The sequence below is a fragment of the Polypterus senegalus genome, chromosome 3 (assembly GCF_016835505.1).
Source record: "Polypterus senegalus isolate Bchr_013 chromosome 3, ASM1683550v1, whole genome shotgun sequence".
Lineage (NCBI taxonomy): Eukaryota > Metazoa > Chordata > Cladistia > Polypteriformes > Polypteridae > Polypterus > Polypterus senegalus.
In genome coordinates, this window is record NC_053156.1 from 145,842,928 (window position 1) to 145,867,544 (window position 24,617).

At 37.1% G+C, this 24,617-nt stretch overlaps 1 protein-coding gene across 1 annotated transcript in view; it reads left to right on the plus strand.

Annotated features, from left to right (window-relative positions):
* The window catches only part of ralgapa2 (Ral GTPase activating protein catalytic subunit alpha 2), a 627,566-nt gene that overhangs the window by 141,860 nt on the left and 461,089 nt on the right, over window positions 1-24,617 (plus strand). The window contains exons 5-9 of the mRNA XM_039749771.1: window positions 271-314; window positions 865-1,045; window positions 3,630-3,745; window positions 9,811-9,949; window positions 13,229-13,425. Of these exons, the coding sequence (XP_039605705.1) occupies window positions 271-314; window positions 865-1,045; window positions 3,630-3,745; window positions 9,811-9,949; window positions 13,229-13,425 (677 nt within the window). The remainder of the gene's footprint in view (window positions 1-270; window positions 315-864; window positions 1,046-3,629; window positions 3,746-9,810; window positions 9,950-13,228; window positions 13,426-24,617) is intronic.

Sequence of the window (24,617 nt, forward strand, 5' to 3'; positions counted from 1 at the left end):
TTTATTCCACCTGTTAGTTAAATCTGCTTTCATCACATCATCTTGAGTACACCAAAAATGTGTGTATAAATTTAGTATATTAGACATATTCAGTAAATATTCAATTTTCATTCCTCATTTATCCAACCCGCTATATCCCAACTACAGGGTCACAGGGTCTGCCGGAGCCAATCCCAGCCAACACAGGGCGCAAGGCAGGAAACAAATCCCGGGCACCTCAGAAATGTTCAATTTTAATGTTGTAAAATAATGATACACTCATTTTTTCAGGTTCCATTTTGAAGAAACTTTTGCACACAGGAAACTCTATTAAGGTAAGTTTTAGTCATTTTCTCTTTATGGTATTTTTTGAAAATATATGATTGACTTTACTTTCTCATTATTTTATGCTGAAAGTTCAAATTAAGCATATTTAGGTAATATTTTGTCACTCATTTACAAAGATTAGTCATAGACTTAATATTCAGAATTGTTTTACATGTTTTTACAATTTTTGACTTTTTTCCGTGTAATATCTTGTAATTTATTGCATTTGATTCACATCTTAAGAATCATTTTATTTTCACCAATGGAAAAAGTCAAATAAGTTCTAATTATTAAGTTGTACTGATTATATAAGCGGTGCCACCTCAATGTATCCTAGGAACCTATGTTTATGTGCATGGTTATGTTGGTATAGTTCAGTCCTTTGCATTACTCTGGAATGAAAACTTTTAATAGGCTCTTGTATATATACATGGCCAATTTATATTTTCTTATTATATACAAGTAGTATGTAATGCACTACTAAACGTCTGCCTAAATGATACAGAAAAATGCGACTATTAGATTTTGTTCATTTTTTTATATTGTTTATTATTCTAGATAAGGTGTGAAGGCATTCGTCTTTTTTTACTGTGGCTTCAAGCACTGCAGACAAATTGTTCAGAGGAGCAGCTTTTAATTTTTGCATGTCTTGTGCCTGGTTTTCCTGCGGCTTCTTCTGCCAAGGGTCCTTGCACTCTGGACACCATCATTAATAATTCCCCAAATAATATTGCAGATGGTGAGTACTAAAAGGAAAATGTTATGTTTTCCCATTTTCCCCAAATGATGAATGTTTTGACTGGTAATCTACTTAATGTAAAGTGCTCTTGTGTAGGAGAAAAAACTGATGATGGTCTGTAGGTTTGATACATTTTGGAAAAGATCAGCAGTTCCACACCTTTAAGCCAAAAATAGTAAAACAGGTTACTAAAACCAGGATACAAAAGGAAAATCTCCTGACAGCTTTGATCAAGAACACTGACAAAAAGCGTCTAGAATCAGACTCAGTCAGTGTGTTTTTTATTTTGCCATGGGCAGAAGGACTACTCAAAAGTAAATCTTTTAATCATTTTAAGTTAATATAATACTGGTTAAAAAATTTCAAATTTAAAATACAAAAAATGTTTTTGGGAGCGGGGAGGGTTGCAGGCATTGCTCAAGAAAATGGTCATGTACATTAGTTGAAGTATATGAGTTTGAAAACTCTTTTGTCTGCTAATTCTTCTCCATTATCATCATTTGGATACATAACTACAAAAAATATATTACTGTAGATGGTAGTAATACTGCAGAGAAATGTTTTAAGAAAATGTACACAAATTCTATTATTTTCATAAATATTTTTTGCATTAGTCTGATATAATGTTTTTATTTTGTGCTTTATAAAATGATACTACATTATGTTTTCTTCTTTTATGATATGTACTATACAATAGTAAGAATACTGTTTTGTGCAATTGGAAAAAATGCACTGATCTATTCTACAGTACTTTCTGTTTATTGATCCATACTTGCAATTTATTTACACAGCAGACATAATAGAACAGGACACTTCTTAGCGCTGATGCATTTGAATCCCAAGTGCAGTCGCCTGTGTGAAGTTTACATGTTCTCTCCATGCAAAGTGGGTTTTTCTTTCACTTCCTCAAATACACAAATACATAAATACTCCACAAAAAAATAATTGTGTATATGTTACTTACCCATATAGTTTGTAGTGGTGGCTGAGAAAGCGTTTTAATGTTACAGTATGCTTCATGGAAAATTGACATAACAGAAAAAAATATAAGGTGAAACAAATCCTAGAAATGATCTTCATTATTCAGATGTCTGAATTTGGGAAAAGAAGTTCTCCAGGATTGTGAGGTTATTTTTGGGATTTTTTTAGAAAATAATATTCCCTCTCACTTCACTTCATGGAAAAGGTTTTTTATTAAAGATATCTCTGTATTTTACTCTGTTCAGATTTCCCTCAACCCTGACTAGTCTTCCAGTGCCTGCCACTGAAAAACAACCTCACAGCATGATGCTACTACAGGGTAATGAGCTGTTCCTGGTTTCCTCCAGATGTGACTGTTAGAATTGAGACCAAACAGTTAAGTCTTGGTTTTGTCAGACTAGAGAATCTTGTTTCTCATAATCTGAGGTCCTTTAGGTGCATTTTTGTAATACTACTTCAAACAGGCTTTTTATGTGTCATTTGGTGGCCCTGCCATAAGGCCAAGATTAGTAGAGTCCTGTACTGGTGGTTGTCATGAAAGTTACTCCCATATCTACACAGTTTCTCTGGAGCTCAGCCAGCATCACCACTCTTAGTAAAGTCCTTCTCTCATACTTGCTCAGCTTGTCTTAGAGGCCAGCTCAAGGATGTGCTGTGGTTGTTCCAAACTTACTCCATTTAAGGATTAGGGAGACCATTTTGCTTTGCAGGCAACTCAGACCTCATAACGTGGTTTTTGCATACACATTATAAACTGTGGGACCTTATACAGACAGAAATATGCCTTTCCTAATCGTGTAATCAACTAAATTTGCTTCAGCTGGACTCCAGTCAGAGTTTAGAGACATCTCAATGATGATCAATAGAATGGGATGCGCCAGAGTCAAACTTCAAGTATCATAATAAATAAATAAAAAAAAAAAATCCCTAAACACCTGTTTTTTTTCTTTTTCATTCTGGGAAATGAGTGTTGTTTGACGATGGAAAAAATTAATTTAAACTGCTGCAACATAAAAAAAATGTGGAAAAAAGTGTTGGGAAATACTTTCTGAAGGCACTGTATATGATGCTAAGGAAAGGATATTGATACATTACAATATTATTGTGAGGTTACACAATACAATTTAGCAGATAATGCAAGTCACAAAGGAGAAACATTATGCCTGTGGATTATATACTTTATCAAAGCCTGCTATTGGAAATTTCTTAGTGATCTGGCTCAGCTGATTTTTGGCATTATTGTTTACATATTCATTGGATGTTGCAATTTTCTTTTTTCTTAATTTTAGAATTTGAGTACTGTAAGCTCTTAAGATGAGCTTTTGGAAGTGTGCTGGCGTGGCTTGTCTTCTTGACAATAAATAACATGTCAGAAGAGTTTTATCAGAAGAAGAGAGGAGCTAAATGCTGTGGCTTTGCAAAATGACCATATGGTTGCTTTGTTAATATATATGATTTTATCAGTGCTTAAAGCATACACAAAATATTAAATAATATAGCTTGGTGTACAGTTATAAAGCCATTATTATTAAAAATTATCAGGTTACTTTGACGATTATAAATGAATTACAAAAATGACAATTTTGACTTTAATTCATTTCAGGCAAAATTCTTCCTGAAGAAATTGTACCTCTGGTGCCAGCAGTTCCAGTTGAAAAGCTTGCAGATGACCAGACATGCTTCTTTCTTGAAGTTGTTCTGAAATATATGGTTATTCAGGTAAGTGGCATGTTAGAATAAACCATGTGTATTTTTATCTTTGATTATAAAAATCTAGTTTTTCATTAATTTAACATATTTCATGAATACAGCGTTTGATCATTATGGTTCAGTATCAGACAAAAGCAAGATTTTTACATTTTAAAAAAACAAGTTCCCAAGTTTGCTTAATATGATTCAGGGATCACAGAGACTGGAACTTATTCTGGGAGCACTGGATTTAAGGCGCAGGATATCACCCTGTAGAGTGTGCCTCTCTGTTTCAGAGCTCACTCGTGTACAAACACCCACTCTTACTCACAAAGGGTATAATATAAAGTGAAATTTGGTATCATTACATGCTGTAAATTAATGCTATAAAAATTCTTAACAGTGTAGACTAAACGTAGCATTAGTTGCACTGTTTAGTTTTCAGGCAGATGCAGTAGCTTTTTTTGTACTCCTGCATTCTTCTTCTTCTTCTTCCTGTGACTTCTTCCCTGTGTGTGTGTGTTACTCATCAACAAAAACACTTATTTTCCGTTTAGTTAAATTGCTAAAATATGGTAGTATAATACATCTAGGATTTTAAGTGTCTGCTAAGAAAGGAAATTACGATACAAAGGTATTGGTATACATTTTGGTCACACCATATAGAAATTGCATCACTTTTTATACATGCATCATGATGCATACATTTGAGAGTGCCGTAATGTTTGTGATTATTCAGATGTATTTCATTGCTTCAAGAGGTAGGCAGGCATAAGATATCTAGGCTTCCTTCTATTCTTTGGATTCTTTAGTTGACATTGTTCAGCATGAGGGCAAGATCTGTGCCAATAAAACCTTAGGATTACTTAAATTAATTGTCTGTAGTATCATTAAGAAGAAATAACACACTGCTGAGCTCAGTAATTGGAAAGGAACTGGTAGGCCAAGGTAGAGCTGCCCTGCTGATGACAGGAGAAACCCAACTGTGAAAAAGAAAAAGCCCCAAATGCCTCACTGACAAATAAGAACGGTAGATTTTTGTATGTGTCAGTGACTACTATTCCACAGAAGATACAGAGGTGACAAACCACTAGCTAGCACCATAATAAAAGTATGGCCAAATTACAGTTTGCAAAACTGTACTTAAAATAGCCTGCAGAAGTCTGGAAAAATGTCTTGTGGACAGACAAAACAAAAATGAAGCTGTATCAGAGTGATGGCAATAGCAAAGTTTGGAGACTTAAAGGAACTGCCCAAGGTCCAATGCATACCACTTCATCTGTTAAACGTGGTGGTGCTGGTGTTATGGCTTGGGCATGTATAGCTGCCACAGGTACTGGCACACTTATTTTCACTGATGATGTAACAATAACAGTTGCACAAAGAATTCTGAAGTATGTATAGAAAATATCTTTAGTGCTCAAGTTCCTATGAATGCCTCCAAACGCGTTGGATGGTTCTTCATCCTACAGCAAGATAATAATCCCAAACATACTGCTAAAGTAGCACAAGAGTCTTTCATAGTTAAAAAGTCATTTTCTATTACATATGCTTGAAGACTTTCACTTTGGAAAGAAACATTTCAGCATAAAAGTATGGGCAGTGCTATTTCCATCCTTACTATTCCAGAAAATGCTAATTTGACGGCCGCTGTTTCTATGACTCTACCAGCTAAGGTAGCACTGATTAATGCACGCTATATCGCAAACAAGTCATTTATTTTGAATGACTTTTTTACTAAAAAAAAAATTGGATTTCATGTTCCTGACAGAGACTTGGCAGCGTGATCCTGATTTTACTAATCTGATAGAGTTGTGTCCCGAGGACTGCTCTTTTGTTAGCACACTGCGGCATACTGGCCGTGGAGGTGGGATCGCCATGGTTTTTAAGAAGTTATTTTTATGTCATTCTGTTCCTACCATTTCATATAAAACTTTTGAACTTCAGATTGTTAAAGTTGAGCGTGTAACCCCAATATATTGTATTTTAATTTATTGTCCACCTGGTGCGATTAGTCCTTTTCTTACTTATTTTCAAGATTTTGGATCCACCATTATTAAGCTGGATAGAATAATAATGCTTGGTGACTTTAACATCCATGTGGATGATATTTTATGTAGTATGGCTTCTGAATTTCTGTGTATCACCGACTTTTTTAAATTTTGTTCAACATGTTGTTGGCCCTACTCATAGTGGGGGACATACATTGGATTTGTTTTTTTCTTATGGAGTTAGCTTGGATGATGTTATAATTTGTAATGTAACCTTTAGTGATTATACGTGTGTTTTGTTTGACTTTTCTTCAAATTTAGAGCTGTCACCCTGTGTTAACTCTAGGCGTACTCGTTTTATTAATAAGTCAGTGATCAATCAGTTTATTGATTTATTTGTGGCATCTGATGCCGGCAGTAATATTGATAATGTTGAGTTAGCAGTTCAATGTTTTAATGACCATTGTACTGATATTTTGAATAAGATTGCTCCTCTTAAGATCAGGCAGCGTTCTGTTACCCACTCAGTTCCTTGGATGAATGACTCCATTCGTAATCTTAGGCGTTCCTGCCGAAAAGTGGAGCGCCTATGGAAGTCTACTAATCTGGAACTTCATCATTCATACTTAAAGGATTTACTCGCTTCTTTTAATTCTTTGGTTAGGGATGCTAGAACAGCTTATTTTTCTAATCTTTTTCAGACTCACAAGCGTAACCCCAAAGTGCTATTTGATACTATTCACAATATTATTTCTCCATCTCAATCTGTTACTCAGGTTTTTTCTGATAGTGACTGTAATAATTTTCTTAGATTTTTTATTGGCAAGGTTAATGTTGTTCGGGCTAGTATTGTTCCAGCTGTCTTACCTAATGCTCTCATTCACTCATGTTCTGAGTCTTTTGTGTTCTCAGAAGTTTCACTTTCGGATCTTTCTGACTTGCTCAGGAAGATGAAACCTTCATCATGTCCTACTGACTTGTTGCCAACATCATCAATGTTAAAATCTTTGAGTTTTATAGGTCCGTGCCTTTTGAATTTCATAAACTGTTCCTTGAGATCTGGTGTGGTTCCATCGTATTTTAAGGATGCTGTAATTCAACCGTTGTTGAAAAAATCTAATTCTGATCCCTCTATTTTGAGTAATTACAGGCCAATTTCAAAACTGCCTTTTATTGCCAAAGTTTTGGAAAAGGTGGTTGAACAGCAACTTTGTGCCTTGTTAGAAAAACATTTGATTTGATTCTTTTCAATCTGGTTTTCGGAGGTGACATTCTACAGAAACAGCACTTCTAAATGTTTTTAATGATCTTTTAATTGCTGCTGATGCAGGCAGGTGCTCTGTGCTTGTACTGTTATATCTTACCTCAGCTTTTGACACGGTGGACCAGCGGATCTTAATTAATAGTTTAGAGCTGTTAGGTGTCTCTGGCTCTGCTTTGGACTGGTTCTCCTGTTATTTGTCTAATAAGAGTTTCTCAGTCGGTGTGGCTGACTTTTCATCTGACTCTGCTCCTTTGACATGTGGAGTACCACAGGGATTGGTTCTTGGACCTGTACTCCTCTCTTTATATATTCTTCCCCTATCACAGATTCTTAACTCTTTCAAGGACATCTCGTATCATCTATATGCAGACGATATACAGCTTTATTTTTCATTTAAGCCTAACCAAATTAATACTATGGTCATTTTAGTTGATTGTCTGTCTCAGGTTAACGACTGGCTCAGTAGTAATTACTTGCAGTTGAATTCAGGAACAACTGAGGTACTAATTGTTGCTCCTCCTTTTCTTCATTCTGAGATCAGTTTAAAATTATCTTCTGTCTCTCCTGTTATTAAGTCGAGTCTACGTAACCTTGGGGTTATTTTTGACCAGTCCCTGACACTTGATGAATATGTAAGGTCAGTCAGCCGCTCATGTTTCTTTCATTTAAGAAATCTTTCAAAACTAAGAAATGTTGTTTCAAAATCAGAATTGGAGATGCTTGTTCATTCTGTTATTACCTCGCCGCTTGATTACTGTAATGCTCTCTTTACAGGTTTGAGCAAGTCCTCTCTCTCATGCCTTCACTTAGTTCAAAATGCAGCTGCCAGGCTCCTAACTCGGAATGATCATATCACTCCCATTCTGTACACACTGCACTGGCTTCCAGTGTTTTATAGAATTCATTTTAAAGTTTTGGCACTTACTTTCAGAGCTTTGCATGGACAAGCTCCTGAGTAACTAACCAGCCTGCTCCAATGCCATACAGCTTGCGGGACTCTAAGATCTGGGCAACAGGGTCTTCTCGTTGTCCCACGCACTCGGCTAAAAACCCGTGGGGATTGTGCCTTTCAGTCTGTGGCACCAAGACTATGGAATAGCCTGCCTTGTGGTCTGCGTGGAGTCGAGTCTGTTGATTCTTTTAAAAAACGACTAAAAACATTTCTTTTTAAGCAAACTTTTAATCAGTGCTGAACAGTTCCAGTTTGTTTATTTATAGTTTTTATTGGTTTTGTTTATGTTTTTGTTTCAACTGTTTATATTTGTTCTGCATTTGCTGTTCAGCGCTCTGTGACCTTTTGTCTGTGAAGGGCTCTATATAAATAATCTCCTACTACTACTACTACTACTACTACTACTACTACTACCATTTTAGTTAATGTTTAATATTTAATTTTGGATAAGCTGAAACCCTGCTATAAAAAAGTAAGGTACAGAAAATGAATACTTTTTTTTACTTTTATTTGCTTAGATTAGGTGTTTGAAGTTTTGTTATTTGATCTTCTCATTATGTGTTTGGTTTGGTACTCAGTTGTCTGCTATCTGTCTCATTAGAACACCATAGTTAGTCTTGGTGCTGTTATGCTACTTTGTTTATAATTAGCATACCACAATATTTGTGGAGACAATATGAACATTTTGATATTACTCAAATTAATAATTCTTTTAACTCCTGTGTTAAGTAAAGTGTGCATCATTGGTCAGGCTGGTGATAGTCAGCTGTTACTTTTACTATAACTATTAAAAAGGCTAAATTATTAGCTCACTTGATTAAAATTAATAGGGTAATGTTATACTACATTTTTCTTTATGTCACTAGATTTGGACAATACTGTTATGAGTTTTATTCACATGTGCATGTTAACCGTGGCACACAAGGGCTCAGCAGTTAGAATTGCTAGCCAAGCATTGGATTAGATAGCCAAAGACAACTGGAGGCTTGTATAGTCAGCTTAAACACAGGTTAGGGTATTTCTGTCCTCTATCAGCACAGATCTTCTTTCCTTATTGGGAGAATGAGAAACGGCATGTAAGCACTATGATATTTCTGTATTTTTGGGGGGAGGAATTCAGCCCTTGTTTGGAGACAGAAATGACCAGCAAGTTGAAGAAAAACCATATAAAAGGTCTGGACAGTGGCCAGACCCTTCGAGGCTGTGTCGACACAAAGTTGTTGAAAAACCTCCCAGCGTGGGGACGGAGAAAATGGCTGACTGTGTTGATCCAGATTTCCCACCTGGATAAAAGTCTGTCCATATGCCTCCCTGTCTGTAACCGCGTAAAACGTCAGTAAATGTAAGTTAAAAGATATTTTGTCTCATGTGATTCTTGTACCGCCGTAATCACGATGGGAGGGATATCGCCTTTTCTGGTATATTATGATATTGTTTAATTATTTAATAAGCCACAATATTAAAAGAACACATTTCCAAGAGAGCTAATGCCTCTGCAGGAAACAGGTAAGAAATAAGTGGACTAGTTAACCAGATGATTAGTATTCAACAAGGAAAGGACAGATTCCAGAAACAACATTTTCTTTCTTCAAGGTAGCTGCACATCATTGAATATATTAAATTACAACAACACATGGTAAACACATTGGTTTAAAGGGAAAATGTTGTTGTCTTCTTCCACTTAGAAGAATGTATATTTTAAAACTTCCATTTATGTATTAGGAATGTGGGCAAGTTGTAGCCTCAAACTAAACTTCTAGATCAATGAAAGCTTAAAAAAAAGCCTTAAAGAAAAGAGAAAGTGTTAAATTATTATTCATCACTGTTTTTATGTATTTTTACATTTATTAATACATAATTTTTTATTTTTTGCTTCTATTTGTAAAAGGCTTCAAGTTTAGAATGGAGAAGCAAGGAGAATGAAGACACTGGATTCATATTTTTGTTCACACTTTTTAAGAAGTATTACCTTCCTCACTTGTTCCCAAATTTTACTAAGTTTACAAACTTGTATAAACCTTTACTAGGTGAGCAAAATATCTTTTGACATTTCTTTTTGTTGTTCTATTTCATAAATAAGAAATTATTGGGTTGGTACAAGTTAAATGTTTGCAGTACACACTGTGTGTTTTTTTCATTTATCAACACAAAGTTAAATTAAAAATGATCTTGGTATAAAAGAAAAGTATAACTAATATACCCAATGCAAGATTTAATGGGAGCCTAATTTCTATATGAATTGTGTTATAACGATACTTAGAGTGTACTCACACTAAGCACGTTTGTTCCATATGTGAACGCTGGCCCCGGCACAGACAGACGGACAACATTTTTGCACCCACACACTGTTTATTTACACTATTTACACAAATATAAAAGTCACGTGCACTCACACAACCCCAGTGCCCCTGGCACTGAATCCCCCAAAGTCCAGGGCCCACAGTCTGTGCCTTGCTTCCTGGCCGCCTCCTGTCCTCTCTCCAGCTCCGTCAACACTGCCTCCCGACTTCCACCGCTGACTGGAGGGAGGTGGCCCTTTTTATGGGAAGCCGGATGGGCTCCTGCTGCTTCCCGGCACTTAACGGTGGACACACCCCAGTGTGGCAGAAGTGCCGGCTGCGCACCAGGAAGCCGTCCGTGTCTCCCCGGTCGTCTTCCCCGGCACTTCCTGGTGTGGCGGAAGTGCCGGGCTCCCGGGATAAACAGGCACTTGGGCGCTGCCTGGCGGTGGCCACGGGTCCCTACAGGGCTGGGCTTCAAAGCCCCCTACCCGAGGCCCCCTGCATAACCAGGACGGACGGCCCCACTCGGTCTGGAGGAGGCACACGCCCTCCTCTGGTCCTCCAAGGCGTCCCGGCCGGGCTCCAGCCCCAGCCGAGGACCACATGGGATATACCGGCATCGGGGCGCCGCCTGGCGGTGACCACGGGCCCCTACAGGGTAGGGCTTCCATGCCCTCGACCCGTGGCTCCCAACAGAACCAGGACGGACGCTCCCTCACGGTCTGGAGGAGGCACAAGTCCTCCTCACGTCCTCCTGGGCGTCCCGGCCGGGCTCCAGCCCCGGCCGGGGACCACAGTGCCCCACCGCTAGCGAGGACACGTGGGTCCGAACGACACAACCCGAAAGGGCAGCACGTCCTGGTGAGGGTCCTACTATGTCCCCAGGGTCCAACACGGCACCCTGGGACATCCGTCTTCGGCACCCCCTCCGGCGCAAACGTGCCCCTCTGGTCTGCGCTGCTCCGCCGGGGGCCGCTATAGGCCTCCCGGCGTGGAGCTCTCCCGCGGAGCGGCCTGTTCCAGGAGGGCAGGTCCCTGACAACGTCGGCCTCAGCGCTCGTCGGGGCTTCAGGTCTGTGGGAAAAAGAAACAGAGGGCCAGAAGCACTGCCAGGACACTCACCCCGAGCGCGCCGTCGGTCTCCATACCGACAGTGCTCCTGCCCCCCTCCGACAGCCCCTAACTTGCCTGCTGAAGTCCTCCGCCGCAGGTTCCACGCCTGTCCGCTCGGCGTCCGCGGCACCGCTCTCGCAGGCAGCTCGCCCAGGGGATTTCCTCTGCCCGCACAGAGGACGGCCCTTCTCCAGACGCGCGCACCCAGTGCCGCGTCCTCTCCTATCGGAGGAACCGGCACTCGCCCTTTGGTTCCTCCTTCTTCTCTTGGACGCCCTGACGGTCTGGGTCTGAGCACAGCAAAAGCTCAAATCCAGCCCCGTCTGCGTCCAGGCAGAGCGACAGGAGACAGCTGCGGGCTTGAAGCGCAGGGCGCTAGGACCCAGGGCACTCAGCAGCCCCGATCCTACCAGCCCCTGCGTGTTCGATCTCCCAGCCTCGCTAGCCGTCTGCACCGCCGCGTCCGCTGTTGGGAAGTTGCCTACTCGGGCGGTCGTCCGTAACGGTCAAGGCCATGTTCGGCGAACCCCCCCACTTGCTTTACGGGAACGGCAACACTCACCACTCCCGCTGTGTTCTGCCGGCCTCCGGTTCCAGCGCCGCGCCGATCCTTCGTCTCACGTGGCGTCTCTCCCGACGCGACCGCCTTCCCCTTTGTCACTGATTCCTGGACATTGGTCTCCAGAATCTGCTGATACTGAGTGGAATCCATGCGTCCCTCAACTTTGACAAGATTCCCAGTCCCTGCACTGGCCACACAGCCCCACAGCATGATGGAACCACCACCTTATTTTACTGTAGGTAGTAGGTGTTTTTCTTGGAATGCTGTGTTCTTTTTCCTCCATGCATAACGCCCCTTGTTATGCACAAATAACTCAATTTTAGTTTCATCAGTCCACAGCACCTTATTCCAAAATGAAGCTGGCTTGTCCAAATGTGCTTGAGCATACCTCAAGCAGCTCTGTTTGTGCTGTGGGCGGAGAAATCATCACTCTCGCATACAGCATCTCCTTGTGTAAAGTGCGCCGAATAGTTGAACGATGCACAGTGACTCCATCTGCTGCAAGATGATGTTGTAGGTCTTTGGTGCTGGTCTGCGGGTTGACTCTGACTGTTATCACCATTTGTCGTTTCTGTCTATCCGACATCTTTCTTGGTCTGCCACTTCGAGCCTTAACTTGAACTGAGCCTTTGGTCTTCCATTTCCTCAATATGTTCCTAACTGTGGAAACAGACAGCTTAAATCTCTGGGACAGCTTTCTGTATCCTTCCCCTAAACCATGAAGGTGAACAATCTTTGTCTTCAGGTCATTTGAGAGTTGTTTTGTGACCCCCATGTTGCTACTCTTCAGAGAAAATTAAAGGAGGAGGGAAACTTACAATTGACCCCCTTAAATACTCTTTATCATTATAGGGTTTACCTGTGTATGTAGGTCAGGGTTCACTGAGCTTACAAAGCCAATTTTCAATAATTAGTTCTAAAAGTTTTGGAATCAATAAAATGACAACGGTGCCCAAATTTATGCACCTGCCTGATTTTGTTTGAACAATTATTACACACTTTCTGTAAATCCAATAAACTTCATTTCACTTCTCAAATATCACTGTGTGTGTCTCCTATATGATATATTTAACTGACATTTTTTATTGTAACAACCAACGATTTATACAGGAAAATAATGACTATTACCAAGGATGCCCAAACTTTTGCATCCCACTGTACATAACATTAAACATTTTAATTATGAGTTTTGTTTGTATTAATTTTCTGTATGTTTTAATAGCACTCTTAAAGATAAATATGGAGTGTTTACTTTTTGTTGAGCAGAATTAACTCATTTCATGTTTTATATTTAACAAATGTGATCGTCTGACATTGTCTTTTTTTTCTGTTTTTACATTGCCATCTAGATATTCCTCACCTCCGACCAAAACCACTGTATGTTCCAGTTACTCGTAACAATGAAACCACTTACTGTCCAAGAGACCAGTATCTCGGAGCACGGGTTGCTTTTATTAATTGGCTTGTGACCTTCTTTCTGGAAAAGAAGTATATTACAACACAGAACATAAAGAACGGCACAGAAGTCTTTCCAAAAATTATACAGGCAAGTTTTGCAAAAATAAATGTATAATGTAAAATGTATGTATAGACACATACAGTATGCCGTTTTGATGGCAGGCTATCAGACTTTTATGTGTAGTGCTTTGTAAACAGATGGTCTGTAATAGTTTCTCTTTTTAAAATGAGTATAGTATCAGTGCGTGGGCAGCTACTAGAAAAGGAGGTTACACCCAGAGAACTTCTGTTATCTTTTGAATTTAAAGGTATTCATTTTTTATTATTCACAGTTTCAGATAAGTAAAGCAAGTTAGCAATGATTTGTCCTCAGCAACAAAGCACGAGGAACACCATGTTTAATTGCATACAGGAATCAAAGAGTGTAACCTTTAGATTGCCACACAGTGGTGAGTGGCACAGTTTCTAAACATGTCTTCAAACATTGGCACATATCTAAAAATGACCTGCGAAGAATTCTTAAACCCGTATAGTAGAATGCAAGTATCAATAATATCAAAAGCTGCATTTGATTCTAAATGGTGTCAATGGAATTAGTAAAAGATAGTAATAAGAAAACGTCAATGTGATTTTTGTAGTTTTTTTGTAATTTGCTTTTACATTTGTATCCCTTGTTCTTCTTCACTTATGGGGACCTTTTCTTAAATACTGCAGTTTTCTTTACATCTTTGTTTTTTTGTACCTTTACTACTCTTCCCTATACGTCATTTGTACCTCACTTTTTTCTTTAAAAACAAAATTTATCTTGCAGAGCACACCAGCCAGCTTTTTTTCCTCTACTATAACTACAGGCAAGACTGGCCTTAATTATTTTGCGGCCCTACGAATTGCTTTGGTATGGTGCCCTAAGTAGCACAATGCAAACATGTATTGTGATATTCACACGTTTCATGAAGATAGTCCACCTTTGAGCTGCAACCGGAAAGAAACTATAAAGCTTCTGGCTGCGTATGCTATTACTAAATTTGTGGTGTGGGCAGCACATGGCATAGAAATAACTAGGGATTTTTTTGCAGTAGTCTGCTTCCCCTTCAAGTAGGCACCATTGTCATCTGATTGGCCTCTGCATTCATCAGAAGGACTATTTAGTTCTTCAAGTTTGTCCAGGGCAAGGGAAGATAAAATTTCTCCTGTTGGCTCTGTTGATGAAAGTAATCCTTCCTGTAAAGTGCTGTTTAATCCTAGGTACTTCCCTTGATTTACTGCATCACTGGACAGTTTCAGCAGTTTCCACGAGGGCTGCTTGGTGAAACAAGATGAGGGTGCATGTTTTAAAAGTAAGCCTTAAGAAGCCGGCAAGATTGCAATCGTTGGTGTCTTGTTTGCTTCAGAACATCACTGTACAATTGGATTATAATTACAGCCATGACATTACAGTTTTCTCTGGATTTATGTTCTTCTCCTGTGCCAGCTTGTTTGTGTTATTTCACCTCGTTTGGAAAGTGTCTTTATCTGGGGAGCTCGCCCAACTTTTACAAATCTTCACTTGCATCGGCATCACAGAAGGATAAAATTTTATATAACTTTTAGGAGGGTGTTTACAGGGGATTTAATTTCACAACTACTACACCACCATCATTTGTATCTAGAAATCTGGAGTTTGTTTTGAGTGTTTATCATTTATTGTTTTCTGCTTAGTGGTTTGTTGTGTTTCTTTAGTATCTGTGATATAAACTATTTTTCTCATTTCCTGCCATAAATATACACACAGATATATTTATTTTTCATTTATTTATGCTACAATTTGTAAGAAGTTACAGTTCACTAAAGAACTGCCAAGTTATGGAATTTGTCTTTTTGATGCCAGGCATCTTTGTCTTGGCAGCCAGCCTCAAACACATGATTTGGTTATGAAGTAATCATTCTTTCTTGCGTTTCTCTGAACTTTTAACTTCTTATTTAGTTTAATAAACGTATAATATGCAGTGGGTACGGAAAGTATTCGGACCCCCTTGAATTTTTCACTCTTTGTTATATTGCAGCCATTTGCTAAAATCATTTAAATTAATTTTTTTCCTCATTAATGTACACACAGCACCCCATATTGACAGACAAAAAAAAATAATTTTTGAAATTGTTGCAGATTTATTAAAAAAGAAAAACTGAAATATCACATGGTCCTAAGTACTCAGACCCTTTGCTGTGACACATATATTTAACTCAGGTGCTTTCCATTTCTCCTGATCATCCTTGAGATCACCTTCATTTGAGTCCAGCTGTGTTTGATTATACTGATTGGACTTGATTAGGAAAGCCACACACCTGTCTATATAAGACCTTACAGCTCACAATGCATGTCAGAGCAAATGAGAATCATGAGGTCAAAGGAACTGCCCGAAGAGCTCAGAGACAGAATTGTGGCAAGGCACAGATCTGGCCAAGGTTACAAAAAAATGTCTGCTGCACATAAGGTTCCCAAGAGCACAGTGGCCTCCATAATCCTTAAACGGAAGATGTTTGGAATGACCAGAACCCTTCCTAGAGTTGGCAGTCCGGCCAAGCTGAGCTACTGGGGGAGAAGAGCCTTGGTGAGAGAGGTAAAGAAGAACCCAAAGATCACTGGCTGTGCTCCAGAGAGGCAGTCAGGAGATGGGAGAAAGTTGTAGAATGTCAACCATCACTGCAGCCCTCCACCAGTCAGGGCCTTATGGCAGAGTGGCCTGTTGGAAGCCTCTCCTCAGTACAAGACACATGACAGCACGCATGGAGTTTGCTAAAAGACACCTGAAGGACTCTGAGATGGCGAGAAATAAGATTCTCTGGTCTGATGAGACCAAGATATAACTTTTTGTGTGTACATTAACGAGGGAAAAATTAATTTAAATGATTTTAGCAAATGGCTGCACTATAACAAAGAGTGAAAAATTGAAGGGGGTCTGAATACTTTCCGTACCCACTGTATAGTAATCCTGAGCCCAAAATATATATGCAAATTTTCACTTTCATGGGGGCCCTAGGACCTTAACCCCAATGAATCACAAGGGATGACTGTAACCACTTTTGTCATTCTGTCTACCTGTGGTACCTTACTGCTGAAATTGAAGCAAGTGGCACATGGAAAAGAAAAAAAAAAACTTTTATCGTGGCAGGTGCAGCCCTCCCATTCCCCAGTATGCTTGGAGCACTAAGTGATTGTCAATGTTGCCTAAGCTATGAGTCAAAAATTACTACAAGTTTCTGGAGTGGCCTGCCTATAGATGAGTCATTTTGTCCATGTGTGCTTTGATAGCCCTTTGGCCGCCTGTTTCAGATGACCTTCTGTTCCTTCCCACACACAACTCATCTTTATAGCTTGGCCACCATTGCAGAGTAAGAAGGTGTAATCATCCCCCTGTCCCAGACAAAGCATGTTCTGCTGCTAATGAAATCACACTAATGGGATATATAACATGGAACCCACTTTCTTGCACTAGTTCACTTGCATTCTTCATGTTATGAGCCGAAATACATTGGATGTGCTGCCATTGTCTTTTTGAAAACTTCGCATTTAATTAGCTGATTTGTAGAGAAACTATGCTTGTCTATTCTCTGTGTTAATGTTTTGACTATACACATGACCAACTAATGAAACTAAAGTGTTTGCTTGACTGTTTCACTGTACCATTGTGTAAAAAAACAGCAATGTTTTATGTTTGGACATCATTTTAAAACAAATTTAAATCAAATTTTGATAATTTAAATAAAGACAGAGATTCAATATTTAAGCTACATGTCAGATTGCTTTACACCCAGAAGCAGAACAGGTGATTTCAGCAAACAAAAAGCATGCTGCACTTGGTATGGAAATATTTTGAGGAAAAGAATGGTGGATTTTGCTGCAAACTATGCAATACTCTACTGAAATATGTACAAAACTAAGCTGCTTGCAAGGGAAGGCTGTGGCCATCTAGTATCTCCTCCACATGAAGAAGAAACACCTTTAGTTAATGTTGTTTAGAGACAAACACAAAGAGGACATATAAAGTGGTTTAGCACAACATGTTACCAGTCATTGTATTTAGTTGCAAATGCTTTTTGCAGATAATCAATTTATTCAGACATTTTACTGAGAACCTGCAATATCCGAAAAGTTAGATCACCAAAGACAATAAGCATATTTTTTCCTCTTTAAAGGCATACCTCATTTATTGTCAAGTACAATTTTTCATCTGTTCTTCCATTTTCGCAAATAAAGCCCACTATTTAGTGTTGCATTTGCATTCATTCTCATGCCTGCTATGGCTTTGAAAACTTTGTGAGTGAGCTGCTTTTCAGTCGGAACTCAAATGCTTGATCCGCTATGTGCCAATTCACATATTCTTCCTTCCCCAAATCGAATTAATGCTGGCTGTGCTAAATCCCATTTGATATGAGTTTCACCAAACTGAAATAAATGGAACATGGACAGTTTTCAGATTTAGTTTTTTTTTTTCTTCTTTTATCATGCATATTCAAACAATGTCAGTGATTATAAGTGTGGCATTTATTTATTGATTATTTTATAGTTATTTTCTGAAGACAGACAGCAGTTCACATCTGGAGAACACAATGTTCAGCAATTCGGTAGTAGTGGCAGGACAGAATTTGTTGAAGTGAAAAGGATATACAAATGCAGTCAAGTGTGAGCTGGTGGAGAGAGACAGGGTATCTATGTTCAATGGCAATGGGTTTGCTAGTAATAGGGAGAATTTTGTGTTAAAAAAAAAAAAATCAGTAACATTTTCTGAATTTAACTTCAGATTTGCAAGAACATGGGCATTTGAAGTGGAGAAATTTAGGAAAAGTCATGAAACGACACAAGAGTAAAGTGCACACTGATTTTGAAACACAATTCCATTTTGTATTGGCTGCAGCACTTCTAGTATTAAATCAAAGTTGAACCTCAATATTTGAGACTGCTCAAATTGTGTTTTAACATCTGTAGTAGCCATCTTCATTAATTGTTACCAAATCTTTCCCTCTTTTCCCTTTTTTGAAGTCTTTAATTAGTTAGGTAGTTGAGTTCACCATTGATGGATGACATATGTCAATGATATTTACCTGCACTGTGGTCTGCTGCAGAATCAGTGTAATTCAACAAAGTGACCTGTAGACCTTCTACAGATCATAATCTCAAACTAGAACTGTGGTTTGCTATCTCTGTTGTTTGGATGCTTTAAAATTCTTACTAACCTAAATAGACCAGGCCAAAACTGTTTATATATACTATAATACTTTATTGGAAAATAGGGTTAGTACCACCCGTTATTCCAAAATGTATTTATAATTGTAAATGAATGAGTCAACTATTAAAGTTTCAGTTAATTAAAAAAAATCACACATTTATTCTTTCATATAAATGCAATATCTTTTTAGTTATCAGTTGATCAAGAAATAAGTCACTTCTTCAAGTAATTTAATAATATTTTATAATTCTTTCATTTACATAAATTCAGGAACACCCATTATTCCGAAAAGAAAGTGCAAGTTCACAAACTGCATGAACAGAAAATATTCTTGCTTTCAAAAGGGAAGAACATATTCAGTTAAGGGGCTAATGTTTACAAGACTCAATTTCAGTAGCAAGCTATGTAAAGATTTCTATTCATATTTATCCAATAACCCAGATTTACTGAGAAAAATAGCTTCAGTGGAAAAATGTAAAAGAATGTAGGTAAATGCAAATAAACTAAATTGAAAAGAGTAAAATTATTTTTATTATAATTATAGTTATAAACTGCTGCTAAAAGTTTACATCATTTTAAAAAACCATAAGACAGTATAAAGGCGTATCATGGCATCATAGGGAACGGTGTCCTCAAAAGTCTTCATTTTTAACCCAAATGTGCTCATTTCCAGAGAAAGACACTTGGCAGCCCTATGCAGTGAATTATACAAATGAAACATCTGAGTGAGAGGATGAAGTCCTTTGAAAAGGGCGGAAGGAGCTTAAAAGATGGATTTGAATGTGGAAGGTGCTAGAAAGGAAGCGCTTTTGTTCAGTGTTGGTGACAGTGCATAGGAGTTACATGGGGTGGCTGCGGCACGGGTGCAGATGAGAAAGAGCAGCACAGTGTGTGCAAACGGCATGGAGTGAACGAGTGAGTAGAGGACAGCAACAGTGAAAGAGCGGTGTGCTTCTAGGCCGTAACACTGAATTAAAAAACAGTATAGTGGGGTTAGATTAGTCTGAGTGTGGTTAAAGTTAATGTGATCACAGAGCTGCATTTATGCTGGATCCTTCAGGTAGTCTCATCATCCTCAGACAAGATTTGACCACCAGAGGAGCATGTCTTTTTCAGGTCAAAGAGAGGCATTACACTGTTATTTCCATGGCATTTGTGTTGATATATGTCCATTCAAGAGTTGCTTATTCTTTCAGTTAAATCAGTCATCAGCAGTGCATTCAAAGTCAACAGTCTTTTTGATTGTTTAATTTTTTTTTATTATATCTCTGTCTCATATGCTATGCCAACAATGTAATTGTTAATTCATTTCAATTAAGCTTTTCAGCAGAAGGTTAATTGATTTACATATTTTCCTTTGCAATATTTTATTGGTTTTCAGTTTTGAAGGGTGATGCTGTTCATAGTGTTTCCTCTTCAACCTTCCCCATATTTTAAACAAACTTTAATAAGAAAAAAAAAGTGAGTTTGTTAAGATTTACAGATATATATGGTCTCCTTATATTCTAAGTTTAATTATCCTGGGTCATCTGGTGCGTGCTTAATTTTTCAAAACTTCAAAATTCAGAATTGCATGCATAACTAGAGTATATTTCATGGTATATGTTAGGTTTTCCAAACCCATGTGCCAAACCCATGCGCTTACGGGTCTAAGCTTGTACATATTTGATTGATATCAGTTTATTACAAAGCACAATAAATGCCTTACTCTTATTTGTTAAGGAAGATTGCCTCAGCATTATATTATTACTTTCTCATATACGTATTATAGAGAAAGCATAGTAATTGTGAAACAATTCGACCTTGAGATTTTGATGAATCTCCACGTTTCATGTGTTCCTGAACACGTTTCGACCATTTTTGCAATTATGTCTGTGTGTATGTATGGAAACATGATAACTTCAGAACGCATTGAGCAAGGTGAATGAAATTTGGTATATGGGTGTTGTATCAGAATGTTAATTTTCTATCAACTTTTGGGCAACATACATCAACTGGAAGTGGTACTTTACATTAACACATTTCAGAATTTTTAAAATAAACTGGTACATGGTTTAAATAAACAGTTAATTTAATTTGTTAATTTAATTTAAATTTAATTTGTATAGTAGTTTTTCATGTGAAATTGTATTATTAGAAGAGGAAAATAATTTAAATTTTATATCATTGTTAGGGTAAGAAACACATAGATAAAGAATTTCACCTTAATCAAATAACCTGAAATTATATCTTAGCAGGTATCAGCACTATTACATATGCATTACTACCATTATATAAATAGAAATAAGTAATTTAAATTTTATATGAGCTTTACTTATTGTTAAATATAAAATTTGACCTTGATCAGGTGACTGGAAGTGGTATGTTACTGACCACAAAAACAATCAGATTTGAAATTTCAGTTTGAAGTAGTTCTTTGCTATATTAACTTGCATTATAAACATAAAAGATGAATTTGAATATATGAAAGTGTTTGAAATTTTATAAGAAACACACAGATATGAAGTTTCATTATAATCAGACAACTAGAAGTGGTATCTACTTTACCTGAACAGGTATAAGGAAAGTTGATTGGAGAACAATCCAGAAATTGCTCTCATCAATGCCCTTAACAAAATAACTAACTATAGTTAGTAGGCTATATGGAAGTATACTTCCGACGTTTGGAATGGATCATTGTGACACATCTAGTATAATAAAAGTTTATTGTCTTATAGAATTGACATTTTTTATTGGTATGAAATTTGTATCTACTTTTTTATCCAGAACTAAGGATTTTCTAGTATTTACTCACCATTTTGATTGACTGACAATATTTCAATATGCTTTCTTGATAGTTAATTCAGTGATATTGTTGAAGCAGGTTCAATTAATTAGTTTTATTTCGACATTTAGGTACTTGTTACTGTGTTTTTTTAAATTTACTTTTTGCTTTTTGTCCTTTTGTGCCTAAAATACAGTACTTTTAGTGATTTAATAGTGTTTGTGAAATTTCCTACATTGTGCTGGTTCTGAATTTCCACGAAAGGTTATTATTTCATTGGTGAAATTACGCAACTTTGTGTTCGAAAGTATTTGTATTCAATAGTTATCGCGTATGATTGGCTACATATGAACACTGATAGTTGGTAAGTTTGTTTTTCATTGTTACATGTTATTTTGTAAACAAAATAAATTTGTTTTATCGGTATTTACGGTGGTTGTTTGAACTAATAAATTGTATTATGATCAACGAAATCATTGTTTTTTTAATTTTTTCTGTTAATTTACATACTGTACCTTTGTGATTTGCGCTACAAATATACTTCTTTGTCCTTGCGTTTAGTTGAATATGTTGTATGTCATATATGTTTTGATACTTCATCAATTTGGTACTGTTTGTGAATTAATTGACATTTCTTCTTGTTTTCCATATTTTCGGGGTTGCCTGTGCTTTTTTTAATTACCTACATTTAATGTTTTATTTGAAAATGAGAGTTAAAAAGCAAACAGTGTCGCAAAGGCAGAAGAAAATTAATCAGTTGCATACATGTTTATGCTCTGACTTTAATTATAAACAGAATGAAAAAGTTAAAGACAGGGCTAGAATAATATATCATTTTGGGAATATCTAATTATTCATCTTATTTAGTAACAGTTTATTAACTATGTTGCATGTATTATTATTTTAAACTTTTATTTAATCTATCGACAATGGAAAGAAATTACATGGTATACACACAAAATAAGACAGTAATTGGAAAATTCCAAAAAAAATCCAATCATGTAAAAAAAAAAAAAACTATCAAACGTACGTATGCGACAAAGTCGAGTGCAGAACACTCTAGATTTTATAGTATGAAGTTCTGTTTGTTCTGATCTGTTATGTATGCACTCTCAGGCATATTTGCTGTAAATTCACAATAAGATGTTTTTTTGTTTTAGCCACACATCTCCCCCAAAATACAGTGCGCTCCTACTAAATTAATTCTGGTACTCAAACTGGCTTAGGGAAAGATTTTCTCAAGATTTAGATAAATAAACTGTCAGTATATACTCACACACACACACCCACACACCCAACTTCACACTTCCTCTCACTAATTTGTAATCACTGCTTCACCTAGCATTCATATTCTTGGGGATGTGGAAGGAAACTCCACAGTCATTCAGTGATAAAATACAAACTCCATGCCAAAAACCACTTGGCACAAGAGTATAATTATGTAGAGTATAATAATCAAGTTGTTGATAGTGATGAACAATTGAGGATAGTATTTGCAGAGTTTTAACACAAGTTTTAATGTATTCCCATTTAAGAGATTTTTATTCTTTCAGTTAGATCAGTCATCAGCAGTGCATTCAAAGACAACAGTCATTTTGATTTTTTAATTTTTACTTTGACACATCTGTGTCTCATATGCTATGCCAATTTGATAATTAATATAATAGTTATTTTTGCCTTCTTTTCAACTTGCCTTTTAGGAAGGCATTTAAAATTAAGGTTGCACTTGCTCAAGTAGTATTTTGTTAAAGTTTCAGGTTTAAGGTCATTGTTTAAGTTTACACTATGCCATTATTTTTTTTAATTCCTTTATGTTGCTTCTACATTAAATTTGTGATTCAGTGTGTATTTACTTAATGATTTATGTATTAATTTTATACTTACATGTTTTAATGTTAGATGCAATAAATCGTGATTAATTACATACATTTTTTCAATTAGTTAGTCTTTGTAATCCTAATATGAACAAATGAAATGAAGCTGACCAGACAAAAGATTAAATATCTTGGGTTCATACTGTCTGCAGTATAATAAAATTCAACATATATTTAAAAATCACTATGCTTTTTAAATTTTCATTTTCCATACCGTCCAAAATTCTTCTGATTTGGAGTTGTAAAATAATAATAATAATAATAATTTTGTCACAGTGGATCCCCAGTTATGTAGTTCTTTGTGCAGTTTTAATACCCCTGTCCCCCAACTTTAGAGGCAATCTCAATCTTCATTAAACAAATGGATACAGGGTTTTTGGTGGAAGAGATTTCTAAGGCATACCCGGAGATCTGGCTGACGTTGGAGTCAAAACACAAAATATATTATACTCTCAAACACAAATCATGGAAAAAAACAAATAGCTAAGTCCCAAAACAAGGGCAGTTCCAGAATGTTTATTGATGAAGAAATAGTTTTGTTTTGTAATGTCTTTTCTCTTTATTTAAATAAGTTTGGATGCTCTTTGCATACAGCTTAGTCTTAAGTAGCCAGCTATGCAGTGAGCATACCTAATAACACATAGCATCATAACTCTTGGCACACAAAATAGTGGTGAAATGTTTGTGACTTTCATTAGCTGGATATCAAGGGGCTGCCAGGGAGGTGGTGAGGAGTTTTGGGTCCAATTCAGTGGCCTTAGAATTGTATCTCTGCTTTTGCATATGATGTGGTCTTGTTGGATTCATTGGGTATCAAGTATCAGAATGGTTTGTGACTGAGTGTTAAGCAGCAGGAAGGATAGTCAGTACATTCAAATTTGAGGCCATTGACCTCAGTAGGAAAAAAGAAGACTGCATTTCCGAGTGGGAGGTATGGTTCTGCCTTAAGTGGAGGAATTTAATGTACCTTTGGGTCTTTTTCACAAGTGAGAAAGAAACATATGGGCATTCTGCTAAGACTGTTGCCCCCGCAACCCGTGGAAAAGTGATGTCACCAATACAAGTGGTAAAAATAAACAAAAATAATAGCAACCCTTTTCTTTGTGACATTAACCTGAAAAGAATGCCTGTTAAATAAAAATTTCATCCCAATAAATTATGCTGCATACTGTATATGGTAATAGTTTAAAAAAATCTCGTTTCTGAAATATACAGGGACACTTGCCAGACTATGTTGATCAAATCCTCAAAGAGTAAACCTTTATATTCATTCTTATTCGTCCTGATTATTCCTGACGACATCATCTCACCTCTCTTGTGGTATCAGTGTCTCCTTGTCCAGTGTTGATCAAATGTTTTCAAAAAAAGTGTATATACTGTGTAATAAATGTTCTAACATTCACCAAATCTTTGTTTTCTACTTTAATTTTTTAAAGAT